This window comes from Bacillus rossius, chromosome 15, assembly GCF_032445375.1.
Source record: "Bacillus rossius redtenbacheri isolate Brsri chromosome 15, Brsri_v3, whole genome shotgun sequence".
In the NCBI taxonomy this organism is placed as follows: Eukaryota; Metazoa; Arthropoda; class Insecta; order Phasmatodea; family Bacillidae; genus Bacillus; species Bacillus rossius.
Window position 1 is genome coordinate 20,826,143 of NC_086342.1, and position 18,896 is coordinate 20,845,038.

Genomic DNA, 18,896 nt, shown 5'->3' on the forward strand with positions numbered 1-18,896 from the left:
CACCTCCCTTTCTGAACGAAACTCAGAATAGTTTTTGCTATGTGAAGAATCTTTTAACATGCTGAATTAAAACAGCAGGCGTCATGTACCACGGGATCAATGCATACAGGTTCATGCCATCAGGACCAAGGGATAAACTTGAATATGTGATACAGAACAATTAACAACGTATCACGTTTCTCAACACCAGCTTTTCGACCCGCCACGGGGTTCAAAAAGACACAGTATTTCACCTGTAACTGGGAAGATTCCCACTCCAGCCATTGGTCTGCCTCCACTTCGCAGCTTGAGCCAGGTGGCCAGAGCAGCCTGGCCGCGGCATTGCACGAGAACAGGCGGTCGCCAGAGTCCAGCTCCAGCACGGGCAGTCTGCACGGGGCCTGGAACCTTGCGTCTGGAACCACGAGACAGGGACACACGAGTTAAACCTAAAATACAGTCTGGACCACCGAATACCAAACAAATATGAATATACCAACAGTACGATTTCATTTGAAAACGTTGTAATAACAGCTCCACAGAAATACAGATGAGCATATGTCTTCTTCAAAAAATCATTGTACCCTTGAAATGTGAAATGTAGAGAACAGGAAACACTGCACTGAAATGAAAACTAACAAATATACACACTGAGCAAAACACAAATGCCAACAGGGCAATAATATGACGTGGTAGCTAAGGTCTCGGCCAGAATCCACCCAAAAAAATCTGAATGCGAGCAACTAGACTGGTGCCATATGTGCTGAACCATAGAATGTTGGATTAAGGACATTTCACTATAATAGGCTCAGCATGTGCGTTACAGAAGCGTCACAGTCACAATCTCCAGGGTAGCTGTTGCCTACCAAGGCGTGTTGTTCCCTGGCTTACACGTGTGAATTTTTATATTTTAGGGATTCTTCTCTGTTTGCATGCATGTTATTTGGGTAAATATTTTTTTCTTATATATTAAATGTGACCACAGCAAATGCATTTATAAACGAAACAATTTGTTTAAATAACTTTTACATTTATTAATTAACGGAAAATGAATTAACAAATCCCAACACGACCTAAATATTTATGTTTAATTAGCGCCCCGTCCCAATCTGATTCTAATAAACAATCTGGCACACGTACATAACCTATACTCACCATCTGTGGAAACTAATTCAAGAGAAACAGTACGACCAGAAAAATTCCCTGCAACGAGAATTTTTAAAGCAGCACAATTGCCTTCGTTACTAAATAACTTCATTTTCAATTGTACTTCAAAACCTTGACTAATTTTACATTCACAGTCAATAGCCTGCCTCACACTATCGTCTAAAGCCACATGACCATTTGCATCATTATTATTAGTTATTTTTTCCTCAATGGCCAACAGCATACAAAAAAAAAAGGCCAGAACTCGTAAAAAAGTATCAAAGTTTGTAGGTACATTATTAATGCCCTATCGCAATTTCAAATTATTGTCTCCAATTTTATTCGTAGAAAGTATTGAAAGGCGAATATTGGACAGGAAACGGCTTTCAACAAATATATTTATACAACAATATGGTAAACTCTGGCTAATTAGCATTTGCGAAGCGCGAGACAATTAATAACATTGCTTTGTTGCTATTTTACAATCCACGCCACTAGATGCCACTACTGTATGGTCTCATGCACTGTATACACATATTTTACCACAACGTAGGTACACTCCACACCTCAAGGTTCGCTGACATCACTTGTATCACGTATTTCTTACAAGCTTCCGATAGTGTCACTGTTACAATATTTGCTTTCAATTTTCACGATGGACTATACCTGAATTAAAAAGACCCTGTCGCATCAGAGTCAATTATTGGACTGAGCTAGTGCATACATTTCAATTTTTAACTTTTCTTATCAAAATAACGTATTACATTGCTTGATAGAAAATTTGGACATGTTATGATTCTAATGCATTTCTTTGCTTTTAAAACAATTGTTACGGTAATTTACATGACCTTAATACTTGCTGTGTAGGAAAATTAATGTTCTGAGATATTTTAAAAGGATTTTTACCCATCACATGATTTTCTAGATTTACAAACTATTGTCGTGCACCCTTTGGGGCACCATAGCATAACCATGCAGGCAGATAATAATGTCGAGGGCCCATTCAAACCCGAATTAATAACAAGGAGTGACGTCACGCACAGTAGGCCAACCCAACACTCCTGGCCGGACCCTTAGCCCTGCTTGCCTTGACGCATTGTTGTGTACTGTGATTTATGTGGCAGTTGGCACTTTGCGTATAGTGTTGGTGGTTTCAATTGTACGTTGCAATTACGTAATATTTTAGAATGGTGTACAAGTGCTGTGTTTTGAATTGCAGTGGAAATTATATAAACGGACCAACAATGCACGTTTTTAAATTTCCTCAAAATGAAGACGCTAAGGAAGAAATGGCTTTTAGCTATTTCAAGGGAAAATTTTGAACCAAGTCTACGGTCACGAGTAAGTACCTATTTATCTTTAGTTTCGAAAGTAAGTACTACTTTTATGTAAACTTCAGTTTTTATTTTAAAAGGTAATTGATTGTTCTGTAGATACGTAGTTCTTTTAACTGTTAAGCCAGCGCAACATAAAATATATATCAGAATTCAATTCCCCCCCCCCCCCCCTTTTCATTATTAGCTGTAACAATAAGTATAATGCGGAATTCCAATCAGTTTGTTTCACATACGATGGCTTAGAAAATGTGTTTGCATGATGTTTTCTTTGTGTTATGAATACATGAAAAATAACCATGACATTTGTTGGACGTTTATATAAAATCATCATTGATATCGTTTATCGAATAAACGCACTTGCCATAAAGTTGATTTATTAGTGCATACATTTTGATAGTTAATGGAAGCTATTAAAATCATACTTAGATGTTACAGGGATTTGAACCCAAGATATAATATATTTATTATTTTATTACATTTTAAGGTCTCAAGTAACTTATTTTTGTAAGTCTGCATTCGTTCTTTGAATTATTCTTGCAATGAGGAAGATAGATTAAAAATAATTTTTATGGACATCGCCAAACCAGCAATGGCGTAATCCCATAAACATCCCATTGCATTGTTGTAGCCATTAACTGTATTTTCACACTATTCTACAGCTTTGGCAAAGTATTTTTTTGTTGTTGCTAACAACTAGTTTAGAAGTGTATTAAATTAAATTATTAAATTACTAAATCATCAAAGAACTGTAATTTAATATCTTTTTATTTATAGTGCGAATAAATGTAATTATTTATGTGTTGATACTTAGAATTACGAATATATAGGTACGTAAAAATTCTAACTTGTATTTATGATAAATATATATAAAAATAACAGCAATACTGTTATTTTAATTTCATAAAATTTATTTTCATAACAGAAAACTCTTTTTCTAAATAAAATCTTTATAGAATACCTTGTTTAAATTGTAGTTATCAACAAAAAACGCATTTCAAAAGGAAGTTATATGTGTTTAAAGAAAATAAACTTCGTGTACGGTGTTTCATGTCGTAACTGTTTTTATAGAAACTGTGAGACTTTATAGATAACTAAAAAAAATTGTTAAATTCATACTCTGCAAAAAGCAAACACTTGATACAAAAACCTTCAATTCTTCTGTGCAAGTTTGCCGAGCTTTTGTAACGGTTAGCACTGCCGTCTGAAGGTCGCCTCGGTGTAGGGAAGGATGACCTACTGTTGATTACGTCACAAAGGTACGCGCTGGCCTGAAGTCTAGTCGGTGTTGGCCCATATTCGCAGGGAGTGTGGAGACATGGCGGACGTTTCTCGGCATGGGTACTATTTGATGGTGTTGCCCGGCGCCAGCTCTCTCGAGAAGAGCAGCAGCTCCCTTCAGGGAGGCAGTTTGTGGACCGTCCTGCCCGTGTAGCTTGCCCGCGCTGGAGAACAGTGTGGTGCAGGCTTACCTGAGGTAGTCCGCGTGTTTTGGCCCGTGGACACTTGTACATTACACGGCCACTGGGATGACAAGCAGATTGCGTCGCAAGGACTACTCACAGTTCAGAGACACTACTTTTACACAAGACACTAGGAAGTACCACTACAAAAATACACACTCAATACTCTGGCGAAATTTTTATTTACGTTTAACTTACTTTTGGTCCACGACACAAAGGCAGATATAAACCACTAACAACTCAAGAAGGGAGCAAACAGCGACCGCGTCTGGCTTTGGCAGTGGCTCAGACGGGACTGCGGACCAGGGTGTCCACAAGGAAAAAATATTTTGTACCAACTTAGGCGAGAAAAAATTACTAGATTCGAAGAAAAAAAAAGTACTAAATTATAATTTGTTATGATTTTAACCATTTAGGAAGTTATAATGACATTGCAACGCTCTAACTTAAATATATCACACCAAACACACACACATATTCCATAGTTTTTAAAAATAATTACGCTTAATAATAAAACATATTGGAGTTACTGTAATAATATTATATTAAAGAAAAAAGTACTAGATCTGTACTTGACCACTAAAAATCTTATAAAAGTACTAGATCTAGTAGGAAAGTACTAACTGTGGACACCCTGCTGCAGACCAGAACGCCGGGACTCCACTCCCGCGCGCACGGAGCGGAAGGGACGTCACATACACCGCAGCGGCGCACTGCGGATAGGGTTGGGACCCGGGCTCGAATTGAGTGGCAAGGAGGCACCACTTCTGTAAAAGGCCGGGTCAGGCCCTGTTACAGGTGCGGTGTGGCTCGGCCACGGAGGGACGCCATCAGACATCGCCACATCGAGTTGCGTCTTGACTCGGGGTGAGGGCTAGGGATGCGTTTCGCCAGCGAGGTGTCTGGTACTGTTGTAGTGGGGAACGGGCTTTTATGCCGCCCGCAGGAAGCACACGTCAATACCACAAGCCTTCAGCTCCCCCCCCCCCCCCCCACCAGATTCGCTGTTGTGCATCCTGCGCACCTGGGACATCTTGTGTGTGATGCGGGCTGTAGAGCTTTCTCTTCCGAGTGTCATCAGTTTCGTAGACCACGAGAGTGGTCCACGCCGGTCGACAAGTGGTGAAAAAAAAACAAAAAAAAAACAGGCAATATTTCTTTAAGATTTTACTGTTAGGTACATTACCTATTAATTCATTAAGAGTGCAACACTTCAAAGTGTACAAGTACGAACTCTCATTGGACCACTTCGTCAGTAGAACAAAGAATATTGTAATTACAAAACTAGTTTCACAAAAATATAATTTTTTTCTTAAGGAGTTAATGATTCACACCAATCGATTTATCGTAGTTTTAAAAGAGGGTGCCGACATCTTGAGTGACAAACAACATTAAATTGCATGTTTTACTCGCGAATTTGTCCGTGTTTTAAATAATTTTTTATTAAAATTTTTTTAATAATTTTTTTAAATATTTAAAGTTTTTTACGATAATCTAGCATAAAAAATACGGATTTTCAAGATAGCGGCCATAACGATGATTGCAACAGTTATGTCATGATTCAAAACGGCTGCCATGTCATCCTAATTTTCAAGGTCATGGCCTCGGTGGCTTAGAGCAGCTAGTCGCTAAGGAATTTAAGCCGCTTTTAGGACATTTAAAGTCGTTGGCATTTTTGAGGACTAAAACAGGAAAATTTACCCTCGAAACGGGAATTTTTAAGAATTTTGAGTCATTTTTGAGGAATTTTGAGGAAATTTTACACCAAAAATGGCCGCCGTGACGTCACATTCCAAGATGGCGGTCGGCACCTCAGCCTGAAGCCTGGCGCCGGAGGAACTATTGTATACTACTGTCGCCCGGCCCCCAGAACACATTCACCCCTACAGATAGACTATGGATATTTTAGCCTAAGCTATCATAACTATAATGCCTTATTGTTATCATAGTCGCCTGATGACGGGGAGCGAATAAAGCAATTACGTTTCTCCTCGTCATAAGGGTCGCACCTTACATAGGGCATTTTAACTTTGATGCTACACTCTCTTATAATTTGCAGCTGTTGGCATTACTGACGCCTCTATTTTTTGTTAATTCTTGGAAGCCCTGTGGTCTTGTTACCATGGCATCTGGACACACACCAGTTAACCGATCAACATTCAACAACCACAAAATACCAATGTTTAGGTTTTAATGATATGCAAAAATAAATCAATATAGCATTTCCGGGTTTAAAATAGAGCAGATTCGTAAATACAAATACTGCATACACAATGCTCTTGAAATATTCAAAGTTATGTTATTGTATTTACTGCTTGTGATTGCTATTATTACTTTTATCTATATAATGTAGAGGTTAATAAAATTTATTTAATAATAAAGAATGTATTCCACCGAGTCAGGAATCTTTGGTTTGTTCCTGAAAACGGCAAATTACAAAAAATTACAAAAAAATTAACATATTCAGAAAACATTTTTAAATTATTTATTTAAAAAAAAGCTCTTACGTCATACATTTCAATGTCTATAAGCTTCGATTCCCGGTGTATGCACTTATAAAAAAATTCTCATGATCTTCTTTCGCAATATTTACTAGCAGCTAACCCCCACTACTAATACTAAAAAAAATATATATTACGCCAACCAGTATCACATCACGACAGACATCTTGGTTGTCACCATCTTGTTTTCATCGGTTAGTGTGTGCTGCTGCTACTATATTGGCGCTAGAGTGCACTAATGTCAACTAAACACACAGTCAACTACTTTAGTGGCTGCCATCCTGTCAGCCATCTTAGCCATCATAGCCATCATATTGAAATTTCATATTTATAGTCCAAAAGGTTTAGAAAAAATTCATAAATTAAATTTTAATAAATCAATTAATGCACTGACGACAGTCGTCGTACCCTCCCAGATACAGAGGCCGTACCTGGCCACCGACGCGGGCCTGAGGGGGCCTATTTTCCCCCCCAGTGAACCCCAGTGTGTGCGACGGCCAGGGACGCACCCGCGTGCGCCCTAGCATGCCAACGAGTGTTTTTCTATGTGACTTTATCTTTTATTTCAGTGTGTATATATTTGTAAACAATTAAGGGATTTGAATGTGTGTAATTAACTTATTTTATTTATTATTCATTGTGCAAGTTCGCTGTGTAATTAATGTCTCGTGTATGTCTTTGTAAATAATTCAATAACTTTTTCTGAAGTGTTTCGCCGTAGTATGTAATTGCAGCCTGGCGCGCCGCGGGACGGAGCTCTCTCCCACGCCGGCCGATTTTCCCCTCCCTCCCCGCCACCCGCGGGCGCCGGCCCGCGGGCGAGCGGGGAGAGGCAGTCGCGTCCTGGTCTCGAGCGGAGACAGACGTGTTCGTTGCTCCGCGAGCCGCGCACGTTGCGCTCGGGATTGAACGTTCGCTCAGTCCGCAGTCGGTCACGGCAGCTGAGCTGCCACCGCGAATCAGCTTAGCATTGTTAACTTACGAGTCATCGGGAGACGTGTCTAGCGGGCAGTTTCTACAACGCGAACGTGGTGCTACGAGTCTCTGAACTTTTCGCCGTCCACGGAACATTACGTAACGGGCCGCGTATGTACAGCGTTCCGTCTTCGGGCCCTTTCTCACTGGGTCAGCCTAGCATTAATAAACTTTACGATTCGCGCCGAAACGTATTTGAGAACCGCCCCGTCATCAGGGAGTCCGTGTCGCCGTGGTAGGGCACTTGTTCCGCGACGGTTCCGCCAGGCTGCGGCAGGACTTTATAAGCGTTAATAAAAGACGGCTCGTGAAATTCGTTAATGCCGTGTTCTGCTTGCGACAACCTACCAACATTCCTCGCAATCACTTCACTCTCCCTCCAGGTCCCGCCTTTCCCGGTCCCGGCCACGTTGGCCTGGACCCACACCTCTCCGACGAGGGCAGTACGGGCATAACAGGACATTTATTTCAACGGGAAAACGGGGACCTGAAGCCGAGGGACGTCATTTGGCGCCCAACTAGTGTGGCCGTAAGCATACGCAAGCGCACGCAAGCGCACGCAAGCGCACGCAAGCGCGCAGGTGCAGGACAGAACGGAAGCAGGTGCGGCTGCGCGGCGTGGGAGCGGCTCGAATTCGAGACGTCGCGCCGGCGCGCCGGCGGGAGATAACGCAGCGCGGGAACGGCGCGAACACGAGACGTTTCGGCGAGAGATAGCGCGTCGTGGGGGACAGAAATACAAGACGGCGGTGCAGCGGTATCCCGGACTGAAGATAACGCGCTGGGGAGGATCGTATTGTATTACTGGGGGAGATTGTGTTCACGATCCGCGGATCAGTAGCACAGGAGGACAGGATGGCGTGGAAACAGGCGGGACAAGAAAGATACGATCTAATCAGTTTCGAAACGGACTTGTGTGAGGAGGGAGACTCCGCGAAAATGGACGTAAAGAACGAGGTTTGCGGGTCCGGCGGCGCGGCCGAGGGCGCAAACAGCACGGACAGCACAGTTGAGGACAGTAAACGGGAACAGGGGGACAGGCACGCGGACGCAGATGGGCCGGTAGTGCGGTACGTGAGCACGCAGTTTGAGTTGCCAGAGTTTGCGGGGAGAGACAACGAGGACCCGCGGGAGTTTTTGCGGGAGTGTGAACACCTCCTAAAACTGTACGAAGTGCGACGGGCGGAGTGGACGCCGCGAGTGGCGGGACAGCTCCGCGGCGAGGCAAGGAACTGGTGGTCAATGGCCGGGAGTTTTGATACCGAGTGGGGACATTTTGTGCGCCAAGTCAAAACTAGGTTTGATAACGATCAGGCGCGGGCAATGTGTTTGCGGACATTTTATTGCCGAAACCAGGAGGAGGACGAGAGTGCAGAGCAGTTCATTTACGAGAAGTTACGCATGTTCCGCCGATTGGGGACAAGTGGGGACGTGAGTGCGGCGTTGCCAACCATTGTCGAACAATTGCTGCCAGAGTTTCGCCCCTTCATGAGGACGGCTGCTGGTCGTGACACGGAGGAGTTCGTGGCCCTCGCCCGCGTGATCGAACGTGACATGTCGCAGTGGAGGACGGCACTCAGGGGCGCGAGAGCTCCCCGTGCTCGCTCGGGGCCGCGAGGGGTCACCGTCACAGAGGTCACGGACAGTGACTTGACCGTGGTGAGCTACGCCGGCGGCGCGGGACCGCGCAGGACAACAGACCGCGGTGGCACCAGGGAACGCCCGGAACCAGCTGCGACAGGAGGAGGACGTCACGAGCGGACAGATACGAGAGAGAGGGACGAACGTCCGCCGCGATGCCGTTTTTGCCCGGACGCGTACCATTGGCATCGCCTCTGCCCCACCAGAGCCGCGTGGGAGGAGGCGCGCGAAGGCAACACGTCGCAGGCGGGAAACGCAGGACCGGGGGCGGAGGGACAACTGGGTGCCGCTCCCCGGCCCGCCAGCCACCGGCAGTCCCAGTAACTGACAGAACACGTCGACCACCACCGGCGCCTACCGCACTAACGTCCTGTATGCCGCCGGGAAGCAGGGGACAACGGGACTACTCCTCATCAGCTGTCCCCATGCCGAGGCAACTGCGGGGACAGCTGACTGCCGGCGCCACCACCGCGGCCCTGAGGCCGGGTATACCAGGGCCGGACCAGCCGCCTCGTCGACACGCCGTCGACGGGGTGGACAATCAGAGCATCAGCGCAGGCGTCCCGCCGGCCATCTCCGGGCAGGGACAGCTGACTGCCGGCGCCACCACCGCGGCCCTGAGGCCGGTTATACCAGGGCCGGACCAGCCGCCTCGTCGACACGCCGTCGACGGGGTGGACAATCAGAGCATCAGCGCAGGCGTCCCGCCGGCCATCTCCGGGCAGGGACAGCTGACTGCCGGCGCCACCGCCGCGGCCCTGAGGCCGGTTATACCAGGGCCGGACCAGCCGCCTCGTCGACCTGTCGTCGACGAGGTGGACCACCGGAACGTCAACACGTCGGCGCCGGAGCGAGCCGCGGACCTCGCCGCGAGTTCCCCACGCCCGGACGGCCAGGTGGCCGGGGGCGGTGGGGGACAGACGACTGCACAGCTGGGGCAGGTCGGCCCCGAGGAGCCGGAGCTGCTGCGAATTCCTGTCCGCGCTAACGGGCGGGAGATGCTGGCCCTGGTGGACACCGCCGCCAGCCGAACCTACATCGCGGCCCACCTGGTGGGAGCGGAGGCAGTGACACCGCGGAGGGAGCTGGTGCAGCTGGCCACCAGGGATGCCGTCGTTGCAGCAGGGGGCATCACTCAGGTAACAATGAGCATCGTTGGTCACGTTAGCCACGTCGAGGCCTGGGTGGTCCCCGAGCTCCGCGAGGGGCTGATTCTGGGGGTCCCATGGCTGCACGAGGTCGACGCCACCGTGGAAGTACGAGCTGGCCGGATGCACTTCGGCACCCAGGGGCGCTGGACGGTGTACGGCGTGCACCAGGTTCCCCCCAGTCCCCCTCAGTCAGTCATTCGCCTAGAAGACCTTCAGCACGGTGTTCCAGAGGAGTACGTCGATGTCATCAACCATGTCCTCACCTCTCAGGCACAGGTATTTGCGGCCGCGGACCGGCTACGACGGACAAACGTGACGGAGCACCGGATACCGATGGTACCGCACCGCCCTCCCTTTGAGAAGGTATACGGATTTGGCATCCGGGAACGGGAGGCCATACAGACTCAAATTGACGAGATGTTACGTGACGGGGTAGTGGAACCCAGCACCTCCCCGTATAACTCACGGGTGGTGCTGGCCACCAAGAAAGACGGAAGTCTACGCTTTTGCGTAAACTTCAAGGCGATAAACAAACTGACCATTCCCGCCCCGCCCCCGCAGATCAATATCACAGACGCACTGGCAGGACTGGGGGACGCCACTATTTTCACGACACTAGACTTAAAATCAGGCTACTGGCAGGTGCCGGTATGTCTGGAGGACCGCCCTAAGACGGCATTTACGGCACCAGACGGTCGACGTTACCAGTTCTGCGCCATGCCGTTTGGTCTCATGGACGCCCCTGCCACGTTCCAGGCCCTGATGGTACGTGTTCTGGATGGGTACATTGGTGAGTTCGCCAGTGCCTATCTGGACGACGTTATCATCTGGTCCAGGACGTGGGAGGAACACGCGCACCATCTGGCATTGGTGCTAGAACGTATGGCCAGACACGGACTGACGTGCGCCCCAAAGAAATGCCACATTGGGGCCACGGAAATAGAGTTCCTAGGACACATAGTGACGGCGGAGGGGTGCCGCCCCCGACCTGAGCAGTTGGAGCTAATAGAGGGAAAGGGGGCACCGAAGACCAGGAAGCAGCTCCAGAAGCTGCTGGGGCTGCTCAACTGGCTGCGGTCCTTCGTCCCCGACTTCGCCACGGTGACGGCCCCGATGACGGACCTACTGTCGCCGAAGACTAAGTTCCGGTGGACCCCCGCCGCGGACGAGGCCTTGCGACAGGTGAAGCGCCGGTTCAGGAACTGTCACACGCTCTCACGCCTGGTGCCCAGCCGCCCCATCTTCATCCAGACGGATGCGAGTCAGGAGGGGATGGGGGCGGTGTTGTACCAGATGGATGACCGGGGCGAGAGGCGCGTGATCGAGTACGCCAGCGCCAAGTTTGGGCAGGCTGAGCGGAAGTATCACGTGAATGAGCAAGAGTGCCTTGCGGTGGTCTGGGCCCTACAGAGGTACCGTCACCACGTCGAGGGCCGCTCATTCACGCTGAGAACCGACAGCCAATGCCTCCGCTGGTTGGACTCCGCTCAGGGCCGGAAGTCTAAGTTCACTCGGTGGGCCATGCTGATCCAGGAATTCTCGTTCACGGTCGAGCACATTCCTGGACGTGAAAATCAGTTGGCCGACGAGTTGTCCCGGAATCCGGACCCTGAGAATGAGTTCCACGACGACCAGGGCTGGGAGGAAGTGCTCCTCCCTGAGCGTGAGCGCGGGGTAGAGGACTCGGTGCCGCGACCGTGCGCGTTGTACGCGCTGACAAGCCCCACTGCTCCTGCACCTGACGCGCGACCCGAGACTATGACTGACCTGCTGGCGTGGGTCCACGCGGCGCAACTCCGGGACCCCGACACCCGGACCCGACTGACAGAGTGTGGGGAGGGGGTGATACCGGGCTGCCGGAGCCTGAACGGGGCGCTCCAGACCAGGGGGGCTCACAGGTCGAGCGGGTGGCGGACCCACGTGCCGCCCGAGGCCAGGCGCTGGGTCCTGAGCTACCTGCATGACCACCCCCTGGCGGGACACCCGGGCGCGGAGCAGACGCTGCGTGAGGTCAGACGGACGTTCCGCTGGCCTGGCGACGCGGCAGAAGTAAGACGCTACGTGCGGGCCTGCCTGCGTTGCCAGGAGCGGAAGTCCAGGCGACCCGACGGCAAGGAGCAGCAGGTCCCACGACGGCCCCGGAATCCCTTCCACACTGTGGCGGTGGATATTATGGGGCCGTATCCTCGCACGTCCCGTGGTCGGCGATTCATTGTTGTGGTCACGGATGTCTTCACCCGCTGGGCGGAGGCGTTCGCAGTACCAAACGTGAGGGCCGGCACCGTGATTGCCCTGCTCGAGCGCGAGTTCTTCCCGCGATACGGGTACCCCGCGGTCCTGCTGACGGACAACGGGGTGCAGTTCACGGGGAGAAGCTGGCGAGTGTCCTGCGCGGGTTGGGGGGTGGAGCATCACACGACGCCCACCTACCATCCGCGCGCGAATCCGACCGAAAGGCGGAATCAGGACATTAAAACTCAGCTGCGCATCCGGTTGGACGAGGACCACACCAAGTGGGACCTGCACCTGCCGACGCTGCTGTTTTGCCTGCGCCGTCGGACGAACGCGGTCACGGGCCATTCCCCCGCTGAACTGGTGCAGGGCCGGAACCTCGCCCTGCCCGGGGAAGCGCGCGCAACCCCCGACTTGCACAACATGACCACGGACGATCTGCGCGAAGACGCCCGACGTCGCCAAGCTGACTACCTGACTAGACGTACGCCGCAGACGCACCAGCCCCCAGCACGACTAGAGCCTGGCCAGCAGGTGTTTGTTAAGTGTCATCACCTGTCGGCTGGCGAGCGGGGCTTTTGCGCCAGTCTGGCTCCTAAGTGGGCGGGGCCACAGGAGATCGTAGACAGACTGGGCACCACCTCGTACCTCGTGCGTCGCGCCGACGGACGGACAACTAAGGTGCACAGGGACGACATTCGACTGATAGGCGACCCGCACGACGAGTACGACCACGACGACAGCGGACCAGTGGACGGTGACGAGGCCGAGGATGACGTCACCGAAGGTGTACTGGCCGACCTCGGCGCCCCTGTGGTGGTACCGCCGGAGCCGGACCTGGGACGTCGACGGGGACACGCCCACCCCAGGTCACTGCGGGGGGTTGGCAGGGACGTTGACAGGGACGACGACACACGGGACGGGACCGATGACAACGTCGCAGTAGGAGTCCTGGTCGACCTCGATGACCCCGTGGTGACGCCACCGGAACCGGATCAGGGACGTCGACGGGGACACGCCTACCCCGGGTCACGGCGAGTGGCAGGCGAGAACGCTGACGGGGACGGTGACACACGGGACAGGACCGATGACAACGTCGCAGTAGGAGTCCTGGTCGACCTCGGTGACCCCGTGGTGACGCCACCGGAGCCGGATCAGGGACGTCGACGAGGACACGCCCACCCCAAGTCACTGCGGGGGGTTGGCAGGAACGTTGACAGGGACGACGACACACGGGACGGGACCGATGACAACGTCGCAGTAGGAGTCCTGGTCGACCTCGATGACCCCGTGGTGACGCCACCGGAACCGGATCAGGGACGTCGACGGGGACACGCCTACCCCGGGTCACGGCGAGTGGCAGGCGAGAACGCTGACGGGGACGGTGACACACGGGACAGGACCGATGACAACGTCGCAGTAGGAGTCCTGGTCGACCTCGGTGACCCCGTGGTGACGCCACCGGAGCCGGATCAGGGACGTCGACGAGGACACGCCCACCCCAAGTCACTGCGGGGGGTTGGCAGGAACGTTGACAGGGACGACGACACCTGGGGCACGACACATGGACGGGCCCCCACGACGACACCGACTCAGCCTCCTACGGGGGGACAGCAAAAGGGGAACGGTGGTTGGCAACTGGCAAGAGGGGGCGGGGAACGGACGCCCGTCAGAAGGGGCGGAAGGGGTCCGCGTGGCGCAAGCATGGCAGAGCTGGAGCGCTTTGTGGACCGGGTGCTCCCGCCTGATGACGTCAGCGCCTACGCCAACGACACTGATGGACCGCTCATCGAGGACGTAACACATGACAACACTGCTCAGGGCGACCTGGTCGACCTGAGTGAACCAGTGGTGACGTTGCCGGAGCCTACCCAGAGACGTGGACGGAGGTACGTCCACTCCTGGGAACGGCGGGTGACGGGGACGGACGTGAGCAAGGACGTGACAGACGGGGTAACGGTCCGGCTCCTCAGTGGGGAGGGCGATGTCGACAGGGCCCAGCAGGTGGTCCTGGACTTGCCTTCCGGGGAGCCGAGGATGACCGCTCACGCGGGGAGGGGACCGGCGTTGCGCCGGTCCACGCGTGAGAAGACGGCCCCCCACTACCTCCGGGACTACGAGTGGGGGAGTCAGCGCAAACCCCGCGACGTAAGACAAACGACCGACGGGGGGTTACGCTGCAGCGTGATGCAGCTCCTGCCCCAGTTTGCCCGACCCGGACGGAATGACGTGACGAGCTCCGACGACCAGACAAGTGGCCGGACGCGGACGCAGCTGCCGGTCTAGGTCGGCGTCGGGGGCCAGGACGGCCTCGGGAGAGGGGGGGCATATGACGACAGTCGTCGTACCCTCCCAGATACAGAGGCCGTACCTGGCCACCGACGCGGGCCTGAGGGGGCCTATTTTCCCCCCCAGTGAACCCCAGTGTGTGCGACGGCCAGGGACGCACCCGCGTGCGCCCTAGCATGCCAACGAGTGTTTTTCTATGTGACTTTATCTTTTATTTCAGTGTGTATATATTTGTAAACAATTAAGGGATTTGAATGTGTGTAATTAACTTATTTTATTTATTATTCATTGTGCAAGTTCGCTGTGTAATTAATGTCTCGTGTATGTCTTTGTAAATAATTCAATAACTTTTTCTGAAGTGTTTCGCCGTAGTATGTAATTGCAGCCTGGCGCGCCGCGGGACGGAGCTCTCTCCCACGCCGGCCGATTTTCCCCTCCCTCCCCGCCACCCGCGGGCGCCGGCCCGCGGGCGAGCGGGGAGAGGCAGTCGCGTCCTGGTCTCGAGCGGAGACAGACGTGTTCGTTGCTCCGCGAGCCGCGCACGTTGCGCTCGGGATTGAACGTTCGCTCAGTCCGCAGTCGGTCACGGCAGCTGAGCTGCCACCGCGAATCAGCTTAGCATTGTTAACTTACGAGTCATCGGGAGACGTGTCTAGCGGGCAGTTTCTACAACGCGAACGTGGTGCTACGAGTCTCTGAACTTTTCGCCGTCCACGGAACATTACGTAACGGGCCGCGTATGTACAGCGTTCCGTCTTCGGGCCCTTTCTCACTGGGTCAGCCTAGCATTAATAAACTTTACGATTCGCGCCGAAACGTATTTGAGAACCGCCCCGTCATCAGGGAGTCCGTGTCGCCGTGGTAGGGCACTTGTTCCGCGACGGTTCCGCCAGGCTGCGGCAGGACTTTATAAGCGTTAATAAAAGACGGCTCGTGAAATTCGTTAATGCCGTGTTCTGCTTGCGACAACCTACCAACATTCCTCGCAATCACTTCACTCTCCCTCCAGGTCCCGCCTTTCCCGGTCCCGGCCACGTTGGCCTGGACCCACACCTCTCCGACGAGGGCAGTACGGGCATAACAGGACATTTATTTCAACGGGAAAACGGGGACCTGAAGCCGAGGGACGTCAGCACTAATTGACTCGATGGATTAATGACATTGTTTCGGTTCTTGGTGAATGCAAAAAAATGTATTTTTAACTTAAAAAATACTAATTTAATTAAATATTACCTCAATCAATATTTTACAAGAAATAAAACAACACATTCCAAACAATCATATTTATTACATAAATTCTATTCTACTAAAAAACAAAACAAATATGGTTACATTTGAAAATTTTATAGGTTAAAATAAATTAAGTGTTTAGGTAAACATTGAATCGCGGGGTTCAAATATTACTCGAGGTATATTTCAACTGAGGTGAAATTCCAGTCCCAGAGGCTTGATTGATTGATTTTGGGGAATTTTCAAGCCTCCAAAATTTTTAGGAACTAAAATGGAAAATTTTCTCACAAAACGGGAATTTGTCTCTCGAAATAGGAAATTGTTTTGTGATTTTTGAGAATTCTGTATTTGTTTTTGAGGACATTAATTTGTGGGGATTCTGACAGCCGTAATGTCACAAATCCAAGATTGCGACTCCAGTCATCGACCCACTCCTCGCTCCTCAGCCTGAAGCCTAGGCCAAACTCCACATAGGTATATATATATAGGTTACTTGAATTTACTGAAATGTGTAGCTCTGCAGTGTAGAACTCGCGGAAGCTAGAAGCTGGCGTAGATTTAAAGAAAAAAAATTGCTATGGCACTACGAAGAAACCTTTATTTATTTGAGGTGAATATACTCAGCGACATAACTAGACTAGTTTACACCCGGGACAAGAACTCATATTGGCGCTCCCCCCCTTTTAAAAAAAAAAAAAAACTTGCAAGACTCATGTCGCCACTGCGTATATTAAATCCACTATTCCAAATATTTTTTATCCAGCTTAAATGGTAAATAAATAGTTTTATTTGCAGATATTTAATTTTTAATACAGCACAAGTTGGATAGTATACGAAAAATACAAGTTTTTAAATACTTGTCTATAGGCATTAAAGTATATTTCAATACAAACGATTCAGTTCATCTGCCCTCTAACATTTTTTTTGTGTTCTAACACTATCATATTTAAGTAATTATAGTGAAAATGAATCTGTTAGTTTAGCGCCTCCCCCCCCCTCCCCCACCGCAATTGTGGCACCTGGGACACTAGCCCCGTCTGCCGCCCCCCCCCCCCTTTTCCAGTTTCGTCCCTGAATAAACTGTGATGCCTAACGCTGCAGTGTAGCGGGCGGCACATTTACGTCTTGGATCGCCGTCTAGGGTAACCAAGGAACCGGGGGCAAAAAAAATGTTCTGGTCCCCTCCTCATAACTTAATATACAATTTTTTTTTTTAGATAATACCATTAAAAAACACCTAAAAACCTGTAATCGTTACAATTGCCATATCTTAAAATGTGACCTGTGCGTGCTGTATAACTTGTAATGTTTCCAATGAATTTAACTATCAATTGACTTGTAATTTTGTCTTACTCCCACAGTAAACTCGTGCATTAATAAAATAAATCTTGAAACTCAACTGGGGACCCCCACTTACCATCTTCCCTTTCTCGACGGCCCTAAATAGAACATAGAACTCTAAAGTTAGAAGCTGGCGTTATTTTAAGATTTCTATGGAACTACAAAGAAACCTGCATTCATTTACTGTGATGTATATAACCGATGTCGTAAAACAGAGCGCGCACCTATAATTTTTAAAAAATCGTTTTTCTAACTGTTCACGTTTAAGCAACATCTGCTATTAAATATGAGAGAGCTTAAGTTTATTTTTACTGAAATAAACATCCAATATTTTAAAACAGCGTTTTGTTATTTGTGCTTTGAGTATATATTGTTACTAACGCAGACACGACCGCAACAATTCCAACCCCTCCAGTCGGTTCCAGAAAGTCTGCCAAGAGTATAAAAGCAGCGACGCTGGCCTCCGCGAGAGTTCCGAGCGAAGAGCAGAGCAGCGGAGAGAGTCTCCCGCTCGGGGGAGTGATACTGGCGATACCCGTGCGATCAGCGAGAGGTGATGAGCCGAACCTGAACTATCGGGACGCGATACCTGCGAGTGAAGTCGGGTGCGACGAGTGATAGTCGGGCGCGGCTTGTTTGGGATGTGCGAAGGAAGCGGACAGAGGCGGACAGAAGGGCACTCGTGTGGTTGCGTGCCGCCGAAGAGGAACATCGCAAACAGAAGCAACACGGCCGCAACGAACCCATCGTCGGCGGGCGCCCGGAAAACAGCAATATTGGGGTGGGATCGACAAAATCGTCAGTAGCAGTGGCGGACACTTAGGTCGGTTAGGGTTTATTCTAGCACGAACTAAAAACTGCATAAGGCCCAGAACTATTTGTTTTTGTCACCGTTCTTTGTAAGCCATGGTTTATAAAATCTGAGGGGCGAAATAAGTTATTGTTATTTTGTAAAACGCGTTAGTTCTTTGCAAAATAGGGCTTAACCTCCTGTTCAGTACCTATAAAAAATAATGTTTTGGCGGTTTTGTAAATAACAGCCACGGGGGTTCCACGTCCCCTTCAGGAACCTGTGTCCCGGGCGCCGCGCCCAAACTACCTACTAATGTGCGAAGGAAGCCGCATGGGAGTCGCAAGGATATATTTTTTGGGGGGGACTGCAATTGATTTAGTTGTTGAGGAATATCCATCCACTGTAAAAAAAAAAAAAAAAAGCGGGGGGTCAGGGTTTATCCCCCGGGAAAATTTGGGGTTTGAAGGTGCAAAAAGGTGTTTTTTTTAGGCATTTTTCTTTCCTAAATATTCTAATTCTAGTGGGTTGCAATATACAATTTATTTTTTATAAAAAAATATTTTCAGAGAAAAAATTTGTGAAAACACAGTGCTCACATTACCACGATTGGACTAAATGCACCATGGGTTATATCACAGAAATCATATTTTTAATGTAACTACGAAACTAAATATATTATTGGAGGGGACGTGTCCCCCCCGTCCCCCCCGGTTGCGACGCCCATTGTAGGACGGGCCTTAGCGCTCTTCAGAATGTAGTAAGTCATGCCCGCGCCGGCAGTTTCTTCCATGCGACTGGCTGCCGCAAGCAAGAGAAGCCAT

General features: G+C 50.1%; 1 protein-coding gene across 2 annotated transcripts in view; it reads right to left on the minus strand.

Annotated features, from left to right (window-relative positions):
* LOC134539761 (methionine--tRNA ligase, cytoplasmic) overlaps positions 1 to 1,484 on the minus strand; it is a 41,081-nt gene extending 39,597 nt beyond the window's left edge. Inside the window, exons 1-2 of one of the 2 annotated variants that reach the window (XM_063382040.1) lie at positions 1,135 to 1,484; positions 234 to 394 (exon numbers count right to left, since the gene is read on the minus strand). In XM_063382040.1, the coding sequence (XP_063238110.1) occupies positions 234 to 394; positions 1,135 to 1,369 (396 nt within the window). In that variant the 5' untranslated portion in view covers positions 1,370 to 1,484. The remainder of the gene's footprint in view (positions 1 to 233; positions 395 to 1,134) is intronic. The other variant, XM_063382041.1, reaches the window with a different exon arrangement.
* Between the last annotated feature and the right edge of the window lie 17,412 nt (positions 1,485 to 18,896).